At 49.0% G+C, this 22,144-nt stretch overlaps 1 protein-coding gene across 7 annotated transcripts in view; it reads right to left on the bottom strand.

The window, feature by feature from the left end:
- Window positions 1–22,144, bottom strand: part of LOC139052213 (rap guanine nucleotide exchange factor 2-like) — a 784,545-nt gene that overhangs the window by 140,175 nt on the left and 622,226 nt on the right. The window contains exon 1 of one of the 7 annotated variants that reach the window (XM_070529301.1): window positions 6,450–6,737. The exons of the other annotated variants lie outside the window; for them this stretch is intronic. Within the exon in view, the coding sequence (XP_070385402.1) occupies window positions 6,450–6,455 (6 nt within the window). The 5' untranslated portion in view covers window positions 6,456–6,737. Of the gene's footprint in view, window positions 1–6,449; window positions 6,738–22,144 lie in introns of those variants that run through there. 7 annotated transcript variants of the gene reach the window in all.

Here is a 22,144-nt window from a genome sequence, read left to right as displayed (position 1 = left end):
ACGCGCTGACGGCGACAAAAAGGGTCAGTTAGTTAAAACTACGGCGGCGGCGATGGTTGTGGCGTAACAGCGTTTGGCATACGCTTGCCCGCTTCCGCCCCTCTGGTTGCCGCGCCATCCGCGGCTCGTATACTACCTCCAATTTCGAAGATTGGGCGAGTTGGTAATAGCACATACTTGCCGACCCCACAGAGCGCAGTAGTCACACAACATAAAGAGGGACATACAGCTCTGTGTGTTTGTGCGCTCCTATTCTGTGGTTACTGTGCTATCTCCTGACAAGTACTGTACCCCGTCCTTTCTGAGATGACAGTGAAAGTGCTGCTCGCGTTCGCTAGATGCAAGTAGCAGCCGGGGAAGGAGTCATGGGAAGCCACGTCCCCGAAGCCCACCAGGAACGGGCCGTTATCGTTCGGCCCTCTTCAAAACTGCCTCGTCGGTGGCCGCTCCCCGCTCCGGCGAGGAAAACACGAGCGAGCAAAACGGATGGTTGTGGAAAAGACGCCAAGTATCGCCGCCACCGTCGAGCTTTATCGCGGCGAAGGCGAACGGCCGCCGCCCGACACTGCCGCAGATTGCTCTGTTGGAGGAAACAAACGCTTCCCACTGCAAGGGCACAGCAAGTCGGGAGAAGGAACTGCGGCATTCCGGAAGACTGGCACCATTTGATTGGACGGACAAGCTCGCGGTGCCGGAAACGACTCTTGTCGTTGCTCCTTGTTTCGCCCTAACGACGTCGTCTGACGCTAGGGAAAAGACGAACGAGAGCGAAATTCGGCAGCCATGCTTCCGGACTGGCGCAGCCAGCGCTTTCACCTGCGCGTCCGATCACGGCCCGCTTCTTGAAGCTTACCAACATAATAGGGGAAAGAAAAAAGAAAGGGCACGGTATCACTGCGCTGGTTTTTCTCGGGCGGCACCGAACGCGGTACATATTTGGGAATTGCATGCTGGTCATAAATGAGAGCGATAGTGCAATAAAATAAGCACGGGGTCCGTTCTCATAATTTCGCGAGAGACAAGGAGCACGAAATAGATGCGGAGTACGCACCCGGTGAACCATTACTGAGGCCATCTGCATACGGCTCGCGTTATAAAACGCAGGCACGAACATGGCAGCAAAAGTATACGCCTAACTCCTGCAACATGCGCGCCGTCAAGTATTTTGCTCGCCGAAGGCGTGCTAAGCGAACAAACCGGAACGCGTTCGATGAGGTGATCAACACAGTGAGAAACCGCGCGGCTTGCGCACCACAAACGGACTGAACCTGTTGGCGACCATAGCGACATCACCCCCGTGAACGATAGCCACCTGACCACCGAAGAGGCCAACGACGTCATATCCCCTACTGCCGTGAGCGTCCATATTTTCAATCTGGTTGGATAATAGTGTGTATACAAGCCAAGCATGTGGTATTTCATACCACTCAAACGCTCAGATTTAGATATGCCTTTCATTTCACCGCCGCAATTCATTTTACATATACTTTGCCATTGCACCTTTCTGAAACACACATTCGATCAGGTTCTTTTTTTTTTTTTTCCTGTTCTGCGTGGGCAAACCCGGCGGGTCGAATAACAGTGTTTGGGATGGTACACCAAAGTGAACGCGAGAATACTAGAGGCCAGTGAAGTGCGCAATTATTGAATATGGGGTTCAGCGTCCATCATAAACTCGCGGCTATGAGAAACGCCATATAACGAAGGACTACGGCGTAAATTTGGCCACCTCGAGTTCTTTAACGTGCACCCAAAGCACGGTACACGAGCGCTCTTGCATCCCGCACTCATGCTAAAAAAAGAAATAAAAGAAAGCCCTAAACGTCTAGCGTTCAGTTCTGCGAAAGTGCGCTTCAATGCGCCTCAGAAAGCACGGCACTAAAATGTATGTAGCGCTTCTTTTCCGCCCGAGTCATTCGTGTATACAGGGTACCTTGTCGAGCCAGCCCCCTTAAAACTGGAACAAAGAAGGGGAAGAAACTAGTCGAAAGAAAGCCCGCATTCATCCGATTTTCGTGCTCGCTAAAAACCGGGCCTACTGCGGTATATAAATACACACGGCCGGCCCTTGGAGGCAGAAACCAGACAGTCCCATTGCGCGCTCGTCTAGACAAAAAGAAAACGGCATCTCGCGCGCATTCCCTCTGTGGAAGCAGTTTCACGACAGCGTGCGTGACTCGATTCATCGCCGCACGATGAGGGAGGAAGTGCGCGATCGAAGGTTGCTGCTCGGCATGTTGACTCACTATACGGGCACTGCAGCTGCGGTGAGCTGCTGACTCACCCGGCCAGTGCTCTATTCTCGCAACGTGCGATTAAAAGAGAGAGCGAGAGATAAAAGATGACTCAGGAGTCGTTAATCGCCCGGAAACCGAGTACAATAGTGCCCGCTTGAGACAGGACACGAAGACGAAGACCACGGACCACACGATTGTTGCTGGTGCTGCTAGTTTTGTGAACGATCCTAAATGCTCAACCTGAAACGGACTTTAGGTCTGTTACGATATTAGTATATAACCGTAGCAGGAGAGTAGCGGTGAAGCATTGTGAATCCCCGAGAGAACTGAACAAAAAAAAAATAATCCAAGAGCGCTATACACGGGAACCTATAAATGTCTGTATATCCCCTTTAAACATTTGGGAGGACTCGCCGAGAAAAACAGTATGCATTTATTGGTACTTAAGATCCGATGTACGTGTTCCGCATGCCGTATATCCTCAAACAAGCGCGATCGGGCATGCCTACACCGCACTTGCCTAAATGTCGCAAATACTAAATTCTCCCAATTTAAAACCAAACGGATAAGATGGCCACTGCACCTTGCGTGCAACCAAACGGGAAGACATAGTCCATTTAATCGGCACTTGCAAGCTACTTACACTACAAATGACCGCCTTAATGTACGCACTGAACGTTAACCAGACTGTTATCCCTAGCTAAGACACGTCTTTGGACTAACGCTGCCTGTGATTCTCGCGCAACGAAGGTACTATCAAACTTCCTCAGAGACACTGGTCTCAGTGAGATACATTAGTTTGATTGGTGTTTTGTGTAAGTTGTGTACCTGTGTCGTGAACTGTGCTTACTTTATTTTTCACTATACTCATCTGGAGTTGGAAAGCATATTTAGCGCCAGCAAATAAGGACAGAGGGAGACGACACCACAATGCGCTAACTTCAACAACTTGATTTTCAGGAAACACCCGCCTGTTTAACCCATGCACAGTGGTGCCAGCTCATCCAAATCTTAACCATCCAAAAAAGCCGTCTCCTTATCTTACAAGTCGACCGAAGGGGCACTAACACACGTATCACTATTCCGCCAGATAGCCTGAGCCTCAATAATCTCTCGCACGTCTTTATCTTTGTGCTTCGCAAGAACCTGGCAGGATCCATACACCAGCGCACACCCGCATTCCTGACAGTGAGTTGACAGATGACCGTATTGCTTATTTTTCACGTTTAGGCTATGTTCCCGTAACCGGTCATTAAGACACCTTCCTGTCTGTCCGATGTATTTTTTTCCCCACAGGACAGCGGGAGGTCATAAACAACAGCTTCTACGCAACCCACTGGTGCTTTACGATGATTTGTAGAACATCCGACAGCTGACTTACGGTACGGGTCCGTTAATCGACATATCTTTGCCAGTTTTTCTGGTGCTGAAAAGACCGCTTTTGTGTCCACCCGGCTAGCCATTTTCTTAAGACTATGTGTCGTTCTATGCAAGTAGGGCACTACCGCTACCTTCCCTCTGCGTTCCGTCCGTTGATTTGCCGTGTCCCGAATTGTGCTATCTGACCCGCACATTTTTAGCAGCCCCTCTACGACCGAAACTTGCATTGATTCCGGAAACCCTGCTGCTAACCTTCCCGACTGATCCATAAGACTCGTATAGATCTTGTGGTGGCAGCATAAGGTGGCAATGCTCCTGTTGACGAGCTTCGAGTAGGCTGACCGATACGGCAACAGCGGCTTATTAGCTCTAGGTTTATACTCCCAACACGTGTGCCGTTCCATGAACTCGAGCTGCATATCTAAGAAACGCAGCACGTTATCGGTGGGCTCTTCAATCGTGAGAGTAAGTGGGCTAAGGCCTGCGGAAAAAACTTCGTAAAGCTTGCCTACTGTAAAACGTGCGTCTGGTTCGAAAAGGGCGAGATAGCCATCAACGTACCTGACAACTTTAACCACCCCGTGCTCCGACAAGGTACGGGACAAAATATGCTTTCCAAGTCAGTTTACCAACACGCCTAAACAAATGGTCATCTGGAGTATCATGCTAAACGTGCCGCCAGGCAATCCTCTCCTTCATATCTCTCTATATGACTTTTGTAAGGGTGTGCGAGAAAACGGAAAGGATGCAAGACAAAATCGTGTGAAACGGCGTCCACCAAGACCAGATGGTGCTAACGTGAACGCACTGCAAGCCACTTCAAGGTAATCATTCCAACTACACGTGACAATCTTTATCAAGAAAGCGACGCTCCAAGCTTGTCAGTCAGGAATACAAGGCAGTTATGGGGCATACTTTATATATATATATATATATATATATATATATATATATATATATATATATATATATATATATATATATGTGTGTGTGTGTGTGGTTAATAGTGATCTAAGTAGAAGTTTATTGACACGTAAGACGCGCCCACGCACTCGGGCTACAAGCTAGTCCACAAAGAAGCCATACAAGTGCGCTGTGCCACTGCCCGCCACAGGCTCTCATTAGCTTTGCAAGGCGTTCTGCTGTTGTGCACATGGTGACGGGCTTCGACTGAACAAAGCGCCCCTACACTCAGATTTAAGTACATGCTAAAAAACTACCAGGTTGTCAAAACTAATTTCGAGCCTGCTACTACGGCGTCTCCCATAGGCCATGGTGCAGCAACCCTTTGACGCAAGCTTCCATCAATTCACTTTGGCCCATCTACTGAGCAGGCCCGCAGAAATCTGAGCCAATTGGCGCTAAGGACTCGAGGGCAAGAAAAACATTTCCATATAGTATTACGCTTGCAACAACTGCGGGAGCACGTCAGAACGCTCTGCAGACCTGCAAGTAAACTACCCCCGCCAGCAAAGGCACGCTGTTTGGGGTTCTTCAGCGCAACTGTGCACAACGACGCGAGAGGAACACCAGCGAGAACTGCCTTGACCGCGCCGACTTTGTGAGAAAACCTACGAGAAGGCCTTGGAACCGGCTGGGCGGGATTCCATGAAGCAGCACCTTTTCCCCATTACCAGACACTCGCTTCTGCCACCTCACCAGCGCGAAAACTAACTTTTTTTGCAAAATATACTCCCAAAAACCTACTAGACGAAGACTGGCGAGTCGTACTTGGACATGGAATGTAGAAATTCCGAGACGCATAGCCGGTTACACCACCATCCATAAGCTTACGCACGCATTTGCGCAACCTCTAGGCACGACCCGGTGGGCAAGAAGTCTGTCTGCAAGCGGAGTTATGTGCTAGTGGGATTGTGCTCTTCGCGGCAACGTCTGTCGCGTAGCACTCATGTTTCAGTGAAAGCTTTTCTTTTTTTCTTTTTAAGCAACAGCGCAAGACACACTGCAGGAGCCGCACAATTTGTTTCGTCGTTGGTGGACTGCTGAATCTAGAGGCCCACCAACGGCTAGGCTCACATGCTACATCCGTGCACTTGACTCTTATGGGTGGGGGAGGGTAGAAAAACAGGCCGGCCCATTCTCGTCTCCGCAGGAGAGTCGGGGAAGAAGCGGGTGGGCACTTCTCGGAAGGAGAGAGCCTCTCCGGAGGCCACGAAATGCTGTGCCCGCATCGCGCTCGCTCGCTACCTAGCTGACCAAAGCAGCGCTTTTCGCCCAGTCGTGCGAGCAGATGCACGGATAAAAAAAAATGCTAGCGGGTTTGGTGGTAAAGCAAAGGGGAGCCCGGCAAAACAAGACAGTCGCGAAAACACACGCGACGCGTGGCACTGCAGCAAGCAACTGCTGCCTGCTAGGTTAGAGTGTCGCCTAACATAAGCGCAAAAATAAACATAACAAAAATAAAAACCAGGCGCTAGCGGCGAAACAATGCGTGGCATCTGTCTCGAGACCAAGCGCGAGAATCGAGAGCAGCAATACTGCCGCTGGCACTTCCGAGCTGGCCAGGCACGGGACGCAAGGCCGGACGGCCGCGGAACGGCGGCTGTCGCAGACCGACGGCCGAACATGGTGGGGGGACCTGCTGCCAGCAGCGACCACAGCACCGGGACGGGAGGAGAAGTTTTGCCGCTTTCTGTTTGCGGTTTTTTTTCTTCTCGGTCCCGTCACGGAGCCCAGCTTCACAACAACGAGGGCAGGAAACGAGTCGCCGCGCCGCTGCTCGCGGCGGCGGTGTCTCACCCTCCCTTCTGGCACTGCCGAGCCTTTGAGGGCGCCTCTCTCCCCCCATTGCCCTCTCACCGCTTTGCTTACCTTCATAGAGTTATCCCGACGGCGCGCTGTCGTCCGCAAAGACTCAAGGTAATCCAAAGACGCGGTCCACAGGCGACAGTCATGTTTGCCTGTCGACGACAGCACCGGCGCTGCACGGCAGGGCACGCGATTGCACTTTGTTGACGCGTCGCCGCGACCACGCGGTGAACCAGCCTCGTCGAGCAGCACAAGCGGCAACACGCGAGCACGACGGCAGCAGTACCGAGAAGCAGCGTTGGCAGCACGCTCCGCGAGCGAACGCGCCCATAACTCCGAATGGGACTGTGCGGCGGCGCGCCGGTCGCCCCGCCGAAGGAAAAGGAGAGGGAGGGAGGGGAGGGAGCGCGACCGGGACCCCCGCGGGGGGAGTAGGCCGCAGACGAGGAGGCCACACCGTCCGGACGGGCCGGCTGGCCCCGCATAGTAGTAGCTTGACGCGCTAAAAGATGGAGGCACTGTACAGGATGTCTTTGCGTGCTCTTCGGGGGTAATCGTAGAACAGAGGCGAAGGGCTCGACACTAACTGCTCAGTTAGCAACCTATTGCTGCTTCCACTTCTACAGAGGTACGTCCACAGCACAATGCAAATTTCCTGCCGTAGTTGCTAATTGGCTTTGGCGTTGCGGTGCGACGCAGAGGTCGCCGGATGAAATCGCGGCTGCGGCGGCCGCATTTCAACGCGGGCGAAATGCAAAAACGCCCGTGTATTGGGTGCACGTTAAGGAACCACAAGGGGTCAAAATTAATCAGCAGCCGCTCACTACGACGTGCCTCATAATCAGACCATGGCTTTGGCACGTAAAACCCCTGAATTTAATGAAATTCTTAATGCTAGTCTTGCCTTAGATATCCAATGAGAAGGAAATATGGCTGAAAGTACATTACACTTAATCGCGCACAACGAGATGTAATAGAGGAGAAAGATAACGCACGTGATTTGCCAACGCTGCCCCGGCTCGCATATGAACCCGCGAGAAAAAGATGACGCAGAAAAAAATTTGGTGGATTCATAAGCTTCGCCTTTAAGAGTGGAACGCGACAGCGTTCAAGAATTGCTTGCTGCTTTTCATGTTTCCCGCCAACAGCAGGTTATGTAACCGCAACGTTTACCGGGAAACGCTGGTTGCAAACGCTATGCACGAAGGCAAGCTTTGTGGTAGAAACGTGGCCTCTTGCTTGGGCCGATCTCCTGTTATTGTTTCGCACTTATGATATTTCAGTATGAGAAGAGCTAACAAAGGGCATGCGCTGTCGGTGGTTCTTTATTTTTTTTACATTTGTTTGTAGGCTGCCGTTCTCAAAAGCCTGAGGAATAACCTTGCAATAAATGAAATAAAAGGTACGAGCAACTTTGGTAGTGGTGGAATGGTTGGGTATGCGTGGTTCCGTATTTGGTTCGAAATTATTTTTGCCAAAATGACGTCCAACGTCGACGCGGGACGCCGACCCCGGATTTTCTGCGACACGCTATCGTTTCGTGTCGGTGTCGCAACGATGGCGTGTCGAAAGAAAGAATGCAGAGATGCGGTGGTTTCCTTTTTCACCTATTTGTTCAGCAAACTTCAAACCCCTCCTCAGAAGTAGGCCCGGCTGCTTTACGAAGGTAAGATGTATTGAGAGGAAGTTCACCGGGTTCAGAGGATAGACCTCGTTGGGACATGTGCATTTCCTCAATCGAATGCTTCAGTCTTCAGATGACCTATTAGCAACGTAGACTTGGAAGATTTGCATGTTCCGATTGCTCCGTCAAACTGAGCTCATTGGCGAGCGGAGCCTAGCTTTACCAAGAGAGGTGGCTGCGCTCCTCGTCAATCATACGTGTCCCACGTGTGCAATGGCAAGGAAAACCAAGCTTGAGCAGATTAAGTAAAAAAAAAAACGCACGATTAGGTTGCGACTTTACTGCTTTAGACGATACTCAGTTTAGTGAGGTTTCGCTCGAGGCTTTTGTAAAATAAATAGATAAACTTTACAATCCGAACACTAATTGAGTCTGTACAGGTAATGCACCCTTTTGAAGCCCTATTTTGTTTCTTTTTTCCTTTCATTTGGTCAAATAACTGTTCACGATTACTGGAGAAAGTGTAGGCCCAAGCGTTTCTACTTTATTTAATTTCGCGCCGATACCTCTGCGCAAGCAACGCCAGCGTGACGTCATGGAAGCATTAGATTTTTTTCGCATTTGGGCCGTTTTGCCACAGAACAAAAAAATGTCGAAACTTCCTAGATCGCGTCCATGGTTCCTTTAGAATGCAATATGGTCCTTATTTACCGACAGGCATCTAGATCCGAGCACGAGCTATTAAAATCTGTGACGTCTTGGCGAACTGGTACGGGAACTTCATGTTTCGTTCTGGCATACTTTCCGGCTTATCACGCCTCCTCATACGGTAAAAGCGGCCGCTTCGCTATTGCAGAAACGCGGTTTATTAACACAGTTCAACTTCGTTCTGTGCGCATTTAGAAAAGGCAGCGAAACGTTATCAGCAATACACTGATAGATGTCGTAGACCGTTCTAGAATACGAGCCCTGTTAAGAACGGCCCAGCTGAGGTGCAAGCGTTGCCAGCCAGTTGCGACGACGGCCGGCGTCAACTTTCAAGGAACGCCACCGTTGCGCTCTAGCCTCGTCGCCATTGTGACTGAATGAGTTCGACGAAGCAGGCTTTGTGCCGCAACACGACACCGCCAACCGGGTAGGCCGCGAGCGGGGGAGTTGCTGCGGGAACGTCGTCGGGGACCCCTTCCCACGCGCCGACCAAAACGCAGGACAATGGCTACCCGGGCACGCTGCGAGGGGCAGCTCCGAGTTCTACGAAGTCCGTGTGACGTCGGTTCCGGACTGGACCGTGAACCGGTGTGTGTGTGTGTAAGCCGTCCCGGAGAGAGGCGGCGTGTTTACAATGACTGGACGAACGTTTCCGTCCCTTTGGAATCAAGGAGGGGCCGAGTGTTTATAAACCGCTGTTGTGCGGATGCTCGACACACTTTCTTAAGCAGTCATGCTAGACTGATGAACTGCATGTAAATACTGTAAATGAACCCATATTCCTCGTTCTCGATGAGAAGCAGTCCTTCCCTCCATCAACGTCATCAGCGTGGATAAGTTGGACGACGGCATGGGCCAGCTACCTTCTAATTCATGCCGGACTCCAATCTTGACAACGGGTTACGAGCGATGGGATTGAGCCCCCAATCCTGACAACCCCCAAAGACAGGGGGCCCCAACGATTGAAGTCTCGCCACAGCGCATGCGCCGGACCCAAACAACAGCTTTCGGTTTCTACAAGTCCTTAACGCTAGATTTCAAAAATAATAATGTGGGTGCCCCAAACGTGCTCTGCGCCGTCTCAACGTTGCCGCGAACACCTCAAAAACGTGTCAACGCCTCCTCATTGAAAAAAATTTACTCAGGTATACTTTTCATCCTGTAAGATATTACGAATTGCGTTATTACACGGTTTTCCTTGTTTTGCTCTTATTTTTTTAACGGGGTTTCACGTGCCCAAACCCCAATGTGATTACGAGGCAAGCCGTAGTGGGGGACTGGACCACCTGGGGACCACCTGGGGTTTTTTAACCTACACTTAAATCTAAATATACGGGTGTTTTGGCATTCCGCCCCCATCGAAATGCGGCCGCCTTGCCCAGGATTCGATACCGCGACGTTGTGCTTAGCAGCCCAACACCAAAGCCACTAAGCAACCACGGCGGGTTGTTTTCTTTTTCCTTCCTCGTGCAGAAATGGCGCTGCAATCGCGTAACACTGACGCAAGTATTAGCACCCTCTCGGCGGGGCAGACCGCGAACGCAAAGTAGTCGCTTGCTGGGGCACCCTATGCTCTAGGCCCCTACTCTAAACGTCCCCAGCGTGGAGCCGCTGCCTATGGGTCCCTGCAATGGTCAGGCGGCGCAGCGATCCGCTTAGTGTTCCTGTATGTGCCACTTAAATGAGCAAATACGGCCGTGGACGTCTTTGAACTGTCATTTGTCGCTTCATTACTTGGAGCGTGTCTTGCACCTCACAATTGTAAAGGTTTGGGCGAATTGGCAGGTAAGTGCTTTTTTCTTCGTTGACTAAGTGCCTCGAGCATATTCTGGTATTGTCGTTCTGGCATTACCACTGAAGCATCATGGAGAGCAATCAGCTGAGACTAAACAACGTGAAGACTGAACAAATATGCGCTAGTGTGCGCGAGAGAAATGCTAATTTTCGAATACTCGACGTGTGCTGCACTGTACTCCAACCTTAGTTCTGTTGTTCTAAGCGCGAGAAAACATCGGCACGAATGAGCTCGGTTCCAGCATTCGCGTCTTGTTCTTGGCACAGGAAGAAGCACAGCTCGTACAAAGGTCCAGCACGGAGCGCTTACGAATCTAGGTTTGACACGTAACAACCACTGCGTGTTTGTTTTGGAGCAAGACGAGCTAAACAACTATCTAAATTGATTTACAACAGCGGCTATCCGTTCACGCGTTTTATGCAGTTGGCGCTTTATTGTGTGTTTTTACGGATGCCGCTGCTGGTTCATTTTTATTTGTTTTTTTTTTCGGTTTTAGCATTTACGTCTTAGTTCGTTTAACAGAAATTCGCAAGACCGACAGGAACCGCGACGATCCACTTCAGCCGCCGGGTTGCTTTCCCTGATTTTGAAGGGAAACGGTACAATTTCGCGGTTGTGACAATCCTTAATGCAGCAGTATCTGCGCTTGTTCTTTTTGTTCACACTTCTCACGAAGGAGCTCCCAAGAGGCCGCGGTGAATCCATTGGAAAATTGGAAAAGCAGGCTTTCAGGTGAGCTTGAGCTCACCACAGACAATGGTGAATGACGGTGAGACCCTACCCGCGGATGCTCACCGCCGCTGCTAGGTGGCGCGACAGGTACAGGCAAACTTCATTGCAGGGTGCCCCAACCGTTGCGGCCGCCGAATAGGCTTGCGATCGCAGAAACGCCAGTCTTCTCGGCGCATGTTGGAAGGCCTTTACTTCAAGGGATTCCCTCGCTGCCCATATACGTGTAGAACTGCAGCGTGAAACCCATTCAATTAATCAATCAGTGAGCATTGCTAACACCGCGCGCGGGTGCAGCGCCATTCTGCAGCTGACTGTGGACTCATCCACCATTCGCAGCTCATGGCAAGAAATGCTACAGGGCGCACATTATAGACGCAGCCCTCTCTCTCCCTCGAATGTTCGATCACCATACAATACGACAGGAGGAGCTCAGAAGACGAGTCAAGTTGCACTCTAAAAACAAGGTATTGTCTTTCAAGCAGCATACAAACCAAGCAGAGCCCGCAAACAGAAGGAATGTAAGTACGCCAAGCTATACATATTTAGCTAAAATATTTATCCCTTTCATTCAGCCTTCTCACCCGCCCCCTTGCCAATCTTTAATAATACGCCCATACATTTTACCGCTGAATGGTTGGACAAACTCACAGCCATCACAGATATTTCAAAGGCAATAGAACGACAAAGAAGGCTAACTAAGAATGTCCAAAACAAAAAGCGCGGTCAATTGATGTAACCGCTAATGGAAAGCGGTGCAGAAGCCGGCGTTTCTACAATCGATGCAGTTTCGGGAGGAGACCCAGCGTATATGTATGTCTCTGCTGGGCACGGTATTCCGTTTCGCTCATGGCAAGAAATGATGTACACGTGCAGCTACCAGGAATCGAGCCTGAGACATTGTCCACAAATAAATATCCACAAATGCGAATTTCATTCTTACGTACTTATTTTTAATAACGAGGCCACATAAAAGAAATACGCAGGTGCTACTGTACAAGTATGGCGGACAGGCCACCAATGGAAATTGACCCTTGCAACGTGTAACCCCGAACCCTTTCCAGTGAGGCTAGCTTAGCAGGACTCTTTGAGGAATTATCAGACATTTGTCTCCTAGATAAGAAGCAATACGGGATAGGATTTCTAATCCATAAGGGCATAGGGGGCAAAATTAACGAATTCTACAGCATTAATGAGAGGGTAGCTGTGGTCGTAATCAAACTTAATAAGATGTATAGATTAAAGGTAGCACAAGCCTACGCTCCAACATCCAGTCACGATGATGAGGAAGCAGATCAGTTTTATGAAGATGTTGAATTAGCGATGGGAAAAGTGCAAACTCAACTGTAGTTATGGGCGACTTCAATGCAAAAGTGTGGAAAAAGCTGGCTGGTGAACAAGCAATTGACAACTACGGCGTCGACTCTAAGAACGCTAGAGGAGAGATGCTGCTAGAATTCGCAGCAAAGAATAAGCTAAGAATAATGAACACATTTTTCAGGAAGCGTAGCAACAGAAAGTGGACCTGGAAAAGCCCTAATGGTGAAACAAGAAATCAAATTGACTTCATACTTTCTGCTGATCCCAGCATAGTGCAGGGTGTAGAAGTGATAGGTAGGGTAAAGTGCAGTGATCATAGGTTAGTGAGGGCTAGGATTCACCTCAATTTAAAGAGAGAAAGAGCTAAATTGGTCAAGAAGAAACAGGTCAACCTAGAGGCAGTAAGGGTAAAAGCAGACAAATTCAGGCGGGTACTTGCGAACAAATATGCAGCCTTAGAACAAAGAGATGATGATGACATAGAGGTAAATAATTAAACCGTAGCTAGGTTGGCTTCAGAGTGTTAGATATGGGGCTGTTTCCTGCGCCTACTTCGAGTTCCCCGGACCACATCGAATCGCAGCACAACTAATTGAGAAGCGCAGGAACGGGGAAAGCACATTCCAGAGGAGCGCTCGTGCAAACAAGTTCACGTGCAAACAAGTTCGTACGCCGCCGGTGGAGCTATTCAATGCTTGGATCTTCCAGAAAACGAGGGGATAGCCCGGCATTGTTGCAGGGAGAAGTAAGGCACCGTGAAAGCAAGGCACCCTGCCCGCCTTGGTCCGCCGTCGCCCCCACCTGGCTATTGTGACGGCGAGTTGTGAGTCAGCAAGGCAAGACCGCAGGGGGACCAAGCGGCGACTCTCTTCGCCGGGTATGACACCATCGCACGGGCGCCTACCATTGGCCGAAAATGGCGTCATCTGAGCGGACTCTCCCATTGGCCGAACATGACGCGACTTCCAGTCCTCGAAGGGTTTAAAAGAAGCATTGCAGAGAGACCAGTGCATTCCCTGATTCACCTCTCTCGAACTTCTTGCCGCGGGCCGCAGCGTCCGAGTTGCTGCCGGCCCGTAATGACTGTACGACTGTTAAATGACTCTCACCTCTCTGTATATAATGTAAAATAAAACCTCCAAGTTTGTTTTCATCCCGAAGTCCGTCCTCAACCCCTACAAGAGGCAGCAATTGAAGGGGGAGGCAAGGCACCAAGGCAACCGGTAGGCAAGCTCTCCCAAGTAACAAAGGACCTAATAAAGAAGCGACAAAAACTGATAGTGTCCAATTCAAGAGATCGGATAGAATTCGGGGAACTGTCAAACCTGATCAACAAGGCGAAAGTGAGGGATATTCTAAACTATAACGTAAGAAAAACTGAAGAAGCCGTAAAATATGGACGCAGCCTGAAATCAGTGACAAAGAAACTTGACATAGGACAAACCAAGATGTATGCACTGAAACATAAGCAGGGTAATACCATCAGTAATCTCGACGATATAGTAAAAGCAGCGGAAGAATTCTATACTCACCAGAGGAGTCACGATACCTCAATTAGAAACAGTAATGAACAGGATACAGGAACTCCTCCTATAACTAGCGATGAGGTCAGAAGGGCCTTGCAAGAGATGAAACGGGGAAAAGCAGCAGGAGAAGATGGAATAACAGTCGAATTAATCAAAGATGGAGGAGACATAATGCTTGAAAAACTGGCGGCTCTTTATACGAAGTGTCTATCGAATGCAAGGGTCCCAGAAAACTGGAAGAATGCAAACATTATACTAATCCACAAAAAGGGAGGCGTTTACGAGTCGTAAAATTATAGGCTCACTAGCTTACTCCCAGTAGTATATAAAATATTTACCAAATTAACCTCCAATAGAGTAAGGGCAACACCGGACTTTAGTCGAAACAAGGGAACAGGCTGGCTTCAGGAAAGGATACTCTACAATGGGTCACATCTATCTCATCAATCAGGTTATCCAGAAATCCGCAGAGTGCAATAAGCCTCTCTATATAGCTTTCATAGATTACGAAAATGCATTTGATTCAGTAGAAATACCAGCAGTCATAGATGCATCACGTAATCAAGGAGTACCGAACACTTACGTAAATACCTTGGAAAATGTGTACAGAGGTTCTACACCTATACCTTAATTCCACACAAGAAAAGCAGGAGAATAGCTATAAAGAAAGGGGTCAGACAGGGAGACACAATCTCCCTAATGCTATTCACTGCCTGCTTAGAAGAAGTATTCAAGCTATTAAACTGGGAAGGCTTAGGAGTAAAGATCGACGGCGAATACCTCAGCAACCTTCGGTTTGCCGATGACATTGTTCTATTCAGCAACAATGCAGACGAGTTACAAAAAATGATTGAGAACCTTAACAGAGCGAGTGTAAGTGTGGGGTTGAAGATTAATATGCAGAAGACAAAGATAATGATAAATAGCCGGGCAAAGGAACAAGAGTTCTAGATAGCCAGTCGGCCACTAGAGTCTGCGAAGGAGGACGTTTACCTAGGTCAATTAATCACAGGGAACCCTTATCATGAGAAGGAAATTCACAAAAGAATAAAAATAGGTTGGATCGCATACGGCAGACATTGCCAGCTCCTGACTGGAAGTTTACCAATATCATTGAAAAGGAAGGTGTACAATCAGTGCATTTTAGGGGTTCTGACATATGGAGCAGAGACTTGGAGACTGACAAAGAAGCTTGAGAACAAGTTAAGGACCGCGCAAAGAGCGATGGAACGAAGATTGCTAGGCATAACGTTAAGAGACAGAAAGAGAGCGGTTTGGATCAGAGAGCAAACGGGTATAGACGATATCCCAATTGACATCAAGAGGAAAAAAATGGAGCTGGGCAGGTCATGTAATGCGCCGGTTAGATAACCATTGGACCATTAGGGTTACAGAATGGGTACCAAGAGAAGGAAAACTCAATCGAGGACGACAAAAGACTAGGTCGAGCGATGAAATTAGGGAATTCGCGGGCGCTAGTTGGAATCGGTTGGCGCAGGACAGGGGTAACAGGAGATCGCAGGGAGAGGCCTTCGTCCTGCAGTGGACATTAGACAGGCTGATGATGATGATCATGACTGTACAAGTACAGCGTGATTCATACAAACTGCACTCGCCGAGAAGGACGCAGAAGCTTCACTTATCGAAGAGTTGAAATCATACGCCGCTCCTAATTAGGGACGTTAGCGGGTGGGCGCGCGAATGAAATCAATTAGCACGAGATCAGGGTGACAGCAATATTTCGAAAAAACTTAGCCAAATACAAGAATCTTGCACAACCTGTCTCGAGGTGTACTCATATTTTATCACCCACGGAATAACGCTCAAAACATTGTTTTTTAGCTGTTAGGTATCCCACCAATTTCCGAAGACATTCGCACGTGCGAAAAGAAAAAAATAAATATCGTAAACAAAATATCACCTCTGCTCAGTGGTCGTAGCCCCCTCCTTGTCTTTTCTTTTGCTGTGCTCGTGTTGCGTCACTACTTAAGAGGAAGCTTTAGCTCAGGTGCTCCTATCTAAATACTTGTAAAAGGAGAATTCGTTTTTCTCGGCAACCACTGCACCAAACTTGACGGGACTTGTTGCATTTAAAAGAAAAACTTAAAATCTAGTGACTGTTGGTTTCGTATTTTCGATTTAGGTAGTCAATTCTTTATTAAAAATTGGCGAAAATTGCAAATTTTCAGAAGTTTACAACTCCGTAACTCAGCAAGAAAAGATGATATCGCAATTCTGTGAATTGTACCTAATAGCACATCTAAAGCGGACAAATTTGACATTGTACACATGAATCTCAAGAAATTTATTAATATGTAATTACAACTTTTGCAGAACCCTCGTAAACAACGTAACAAACTCACGTAAGATGTAAAATGACATATGAAATTTGTCCGCTTTGAATGATCTAATGGATGCCGTTTACAGAACCGTGATATCTGTTCTTGATGCAGAGCTATTAGTTTGTAAACTTCGTGATTCTATTTTTTCAAACTTCTGAATTTTTGAAAATCTTTTTAACAAAATCCAAGCCCTAAATCAAAATTCCGCTTCCAACAGTCACTAGGATTTAACTTTCTCTCTCAAATGCAACAAATTTAATTAAAATCGGTCCAGGGGTTATCTCAGAAAAACATTCTTGCATTTTTACATGTATTTGAATAGGCCACGTCGGAGTTGGGCACGAGCTAAAGCTTCCTCTTAATGTCAGCAGGTGAACGTCCCACATGTACGCAGAATTGATGGATATGGTACTTTCAAATCTGCGAGCACTCACCTCCATGATGATGCAGATATTTAGCTAATGACACTTCCTTTGAATCAAGGTGGCAACATATAGTTACCTGACCTCTCTTAATTACGTATGTGTTACCATAACGTAATCTCTCGTTTTGCTTCATTAAGTAAAGTCGCCTACAGATGGATGACGATCGCGTCCCCATTCCTTGCATGCTTCTCTTCCACTCTCCTTGGCAAATCTCCACTCGCTGACCAGTTAACGCCTCCGTCGCCCAGGCCTAATCATGGGCACATCATACTGGATTTGCGGAGAGATCGGAAAGTTTACTCCTGGACGCCCGGTAACTATCTCAGCAGATCGGTGTCCGGAACCTCCAACGCTCCTCGGCCAGATATGTTGAAAAGCGTGCTGAAGGGATGTTTACGCTCGAGGAGTACATTTTTTGCTGTCATTTCGCTGGGAAGAGAAAAGTTACGAACAGAAACATGAATTGATCTCGAGGGTGCTGCGATAGCAGCAAGTTTTCCTTCTGCTTCTCGGACGACTGACGACTGACGACTGACTGACGATCTCTGGAATGGCGTCGATCAACTCGCTGAGAACGTTTGGGCTACTTGGCAAACGACCCGTGCACTTACCACACACCCACACTTTGCACGCGTTGCTGAAATTCCAATGGTGCGCAGTGCGACGTCATTGGGTCTGCAATCCCCGCTGTCTCGCACAAAAGCTTTGGAATGTGGCTGCGACGGCGGGTGATTTCTCGCATGAAGCAGAGGCGGCAGGCGTTTGGCTGGTATATCGAACACGCGGCAAACATCTCCCGTTAAGGAGGCTCGATATATGGCCACGCTGAGGGATCACTGTCTCTTCCTCATCAGTTATAGCGGGTAGGAATTCATACTGGTAATTTTCGCAAGTGATGACGTACGTTACATGGATGGCCAGCTCTATAAGGAGTAACCACCCTGTTCGGGACACTGGCGGTCGTCTGCGAAAAGTTTGGCTGCAAAGCGCGACCGCATTTGAAAGCTTAAGTGCTTTAGTTTCATAGCTCTTTCGTCGCGGCGACCTTGCGGATATTTTACGAGGTCAAGAGCATGGAACTACAAGCATAAATAAATAAATAGTAAAAAAATAAACCTTAAAAAACGTAAATTCTCGGACATGCGCCCAATACGAAGCTCCCAGCACTGCCTGCGCTGCTGCATTGTATATCTTCTCAATTCTTGTAGCGTGTAACGTTGTAGCGCGTAGTTTCGCGTTACTGTGTGAATTTTCTTTTTCCCATTTGTTTTCCTCTTCTTCTTCTTTCCCCTTTTATTCCCTTTACCCCTTTCCCCAGCACAGGGTAGCCAGCCGGTACTTACACTGGCTAACCTCCCTGTCTCCTCCTCCTCCTTCTCAATTCTTCTTTTTTTCCTCTACGCTCACTCTCCTTCCTTCTCGCTAATGAAACGAGGCGCATCCGTAGCCGCCCTAGGCTGCCGTGCTTCCTGGTCGTAATTCTTCGTCACGTCGCCGCAAATAAGCGAGCGCTGTATTTTCCTTCGTATACGGCGGCGGCGTCCAGGCCGCGGGCTCATCACACATTAGGTGAGCCCGCGGCCCACGCTGGGCGCCTTGCCCGAAAGCGCGTACGCACACGACGCGAGTGGCGCGCAGCGCATATGCCGCAAGGCGCACTCATCCATGTATTGAACCGCGGCACACAATGCACGGCGCGTGCGCCTCCGTCGCCCACCGTTTATTTCGTTTTTTTTTTCTCCCCCTCCACCGCAACGCGAAGTTCGTTGAATGCCGCGGCGGCGAGCCTTGTGGGACGCGCCTAAAGGTCAGGGTTTTGACCTTCAGACTTGCACTGGGTCGGGCTAGACCATGCGACCACCGAAAAAAAAAAAAAAAAAGTGGCGCGAACGTGCACGGTGGGCGGGAAATGCTGCTAATATAGCGAAAATGCGGGGAGCCCGTACATTCACCGATGTAAAAAGGACGTATACACACTACTCTCTATATATGCACTGCACCGTGTTTCCTTTTCCTAGCTCATGCGATACGCGCCTTCCACGAAGTGTGAGAGGTGACGATGGCCGCGCGCTTACTTACAATAAAGGTGAATTCCGTGCGTTCGTGCGACTTCCAAGAGGAGAAAAAGAAAATGTTTGCCGCAGCTCGTCACCAACGGCGTAAGACACCGCTAAATCAGTTGCTATATCTGTGAGCTAACAACGAAAGAACAAAGCAACCACTTGTCAGGTATACGCACACTCTTCGTCAAAAGTATACGGGCTACGTTGCCCGCGACTGCCAGCATGACGATGGATGGGTCGGCAAGGAAGTTCCAAGTGGTATTCCCTATAGATGATCCATATAGATGCAGATACTCTGGGGAATGAAAAGAACTCCCGCACTCGCCATCGAGCGGTCTGCAGTGTTGGGATCGCCGCGGGAACAATAACGCACAGCCGAATGACCTATAACGAAGGCCCGTGTACATTGAACAAAAGCTGCACATGCTCAGAGGCACATTATCACAGCTAAAAGCTAGACAGGTTTCGGCAGCATGCACCCATGTCCGCGCTAAGTATAGTGTAACTGCACCACCAAAGCAGGCGTAGTAGAAGAATATTGAAAAAAGAGGAATAGCGAAAATAATAAAAGGGGGAGTGCAACTCCCAGTAAAGTTTTCCCGCGTGTTAAAACTACGGCGCAAGCAAAAGGTAGGCGAACACGGAAAGGAAGGCAACACAACACCAGACTTCCCGACGCCGGCGCTACGGTCGCGAGGTCGTCAACTTTTCGCGATGAAGTTTCAACGCAAACAACGTGCCAACTTACTCAGTTGACCCTTCTCTGAAAAGCTGCTTATTCGTCCTCGTTACGCTCTTGGCGCCTCGTTTACCGCCGACGGATTCTTCGGCGAACTGTACCCCTCGGCATACTGCTAGCGGAACATCGCGATAAGGACCGCGACGAAGAAGGCTCAAGACGATATTCTTACTCGACGCTCGCCCGACTTCTCCCTTTCGCATCCTCCATCGAAGTATAGGAAAATGCGCGCCTTGACCAAGACAAAGGCGTCGGTCGGTAAGGAGAACTGGTGAGACAGACCGAACGAGGCAAGCAGTCGACCGTCGTAGCGCAGGTGTACCTGCATACACTCCCGCCACAGGCTATACACACCGGCGATGCAAGAAATATGCACAGCATGAGCCACCGCGGACCGAAGAGAAACCGGTTCCTCCTAGGAAACCAGCAAGCGACGCGGCCGGAACACCGCCCGCCTTTAATGTGCAGAGTGCGCGCGCCCCTGGCAAGGCCACGATTTCGTTGCACCTTCCGCGAACCCATTTCCATCGGTGCTCATCTATATGTGAGCATTACAGCAACGAATCTGCCAAGCAATGTTTCGCCTACGGAGACAAGCAAATCGCACGCAAGCGGTCAAAGCGGCGTTAAAACTGGCGCATTATGCTACGTAACGGCATTCGCGGGAGCGTTGCCTCGGTGTAGGCGCGCTTTGAGCTCGCGCCACAGGAACGTCGTTCCAAAGGAAAAATTAACAAAAAAAAAGCTCAGATTCGACGCAATGTTGGAATAAGTTAGCGAGCTATATAGCAGCACCAGAGGATGACACGATCACAGCCTCGTGGCCTGTGCAAAGCTGCTACACCTGTCTTCGTCCGACGAGCACGAAGCCCATACATATGATGCTCGTCGAGGGAACCCGGTTAAGAGAAAAAAATAAGGCGTTTCTCTAAAGGGGCACCAAAGCGACCAATGTATTCGAGCAGTAGTAAATTGTACCGCTCTACATTACCAAAGAAAAGGCCACTCTTACCGTGAGAGCGGGCTCGATCATTAAGCCAGAAGATGCACAATAACGAAGCACAAAAGGGCAGAGCCACCTTGAAGTTCCCGCACTACGTCGCCGTGACCTCATAGATCTTGACGGCATCTGCTCTGGCCCAGTTAACCTTTTTTTATCGGTAAAAACGGACTGATGCACGTAGTGTTTTAAGGAAGCCGAAGACTGAACATATAGCACATTTCGAGCAAATTTTGCTGCCACCACAACGGTCCGAATAGGAGAAAAATACTTTGAAATCCGTGACGTCACAGTGATGTATAACGTGCTAACAAGTTGGGCCGTCATTTTCGCTTCGATTAATCAGCCTCTTACCGGATAAGTAGCGAAAAGAGTTTAGACAGGGTAGTTCACTAACGCGAACTGATTCAGCGTTTCGTTTCTCTTTAGTGTGCCTTTAAAACGCGTATGTCGCACGCTACTGTTGTACTTGCCAAGCGTACATATATATGCTTAGAGTAACGATACGTATGATACATACATATGATACAATGACATCTATATGTACATGCTTAGACTAATGATGCAATCTACCTTGTAATATATAGGGCAACAGCCGTAGAAAGGCAGCCTTTGTCGAAATGCCCAATTTTATCGCGTTTCGAGGTCGCAAATGTGTATTCTATTTCTGACAGACATTTTGCCTAAATGCCCACAACCCTGTAAGCACTGGATTCCTGCTACTATCGTGAAGGATTGACGCGCGCGCCATGCGTGCCTTGAGCGATTGCCGCGCGCGCTTTGCGACAGGTCTCCGAGTTATCTGGGTTCTGACACACGCGTAGCGTGTTCCCCGCATATAATTGCCCTGCGAAGACAACCTTAGTCCTGGGCAAAAAAACAGTTGGAATAACTTGAGATGCTCCCGGCTTTCCATGCACGAAGGTGTTTTTACAAAGCGAATGCGGCGACGGGGAGCGGCGACGGGGAGCGCCGACGGCTTTGACTGCAGGAGCTGCGACTTCTCTGCAGAGTCCTACCTCGTTCCCGATTCTATCGGAGCAAACTCCACGAGAAAAAAAGAAATGGAAGCAAACCAAGAAGTGTGGTATATGCTCCGATATCTTATGTATTGCTGCATAGCAATCCCGGGTGGTCATCTAAGGCCGAAGTATCACGTCGCAAAGGCTAGAGTGTTCGGCCATTCGATCGTGTCATGCTTGTTGCAGCATCTCAGCCTGGCTCGGGAAATGTGTGTCGCCTACACAGCTTTAGGGCGCAGCTCGTTACGACAGTGCTGTGGCTCATGAGTGTGAAAATCGGATAGTTATGTACAGCTATATGTGTGCGCTGTACACATTCTTTTAAATATATTGGGTGACTGGCGAATCAAAGCAGCTGCATTTAAACGTTACAGTTAGTGCGAAATGCGGGCGACTGGTCAGCCGGCCAAGCTCACAGCTGAAGTCGGTGCATTGAACACCGTACTGAGTTTTGCACACTTGTGT

The sequence above is a fragment of the Dermacentor albipictus genome, unplaced genomic scaffold (genome assembly GCF_038994185.2).
Source record: "Dermacentor albipictus isolate Rhodes 1998 colony unplaced genomic scaffold, USDA_Dalb.pri_finalv2 scaffold_20, whole genome shotgun sequence".
NCBI classification, from domain to species: domain Eukaryota; kingdom Metazoa; phylum Arthropoda; class Arachnida; order Ixodida; family Ixodidae; genus Dermacentor; species Dermacentor albipictus.
The sequence above is the reverse complement of the archived record's forward strand: the minus strand, read 5'-3'. Positions and strand labels throughout refer to the sequence as shown.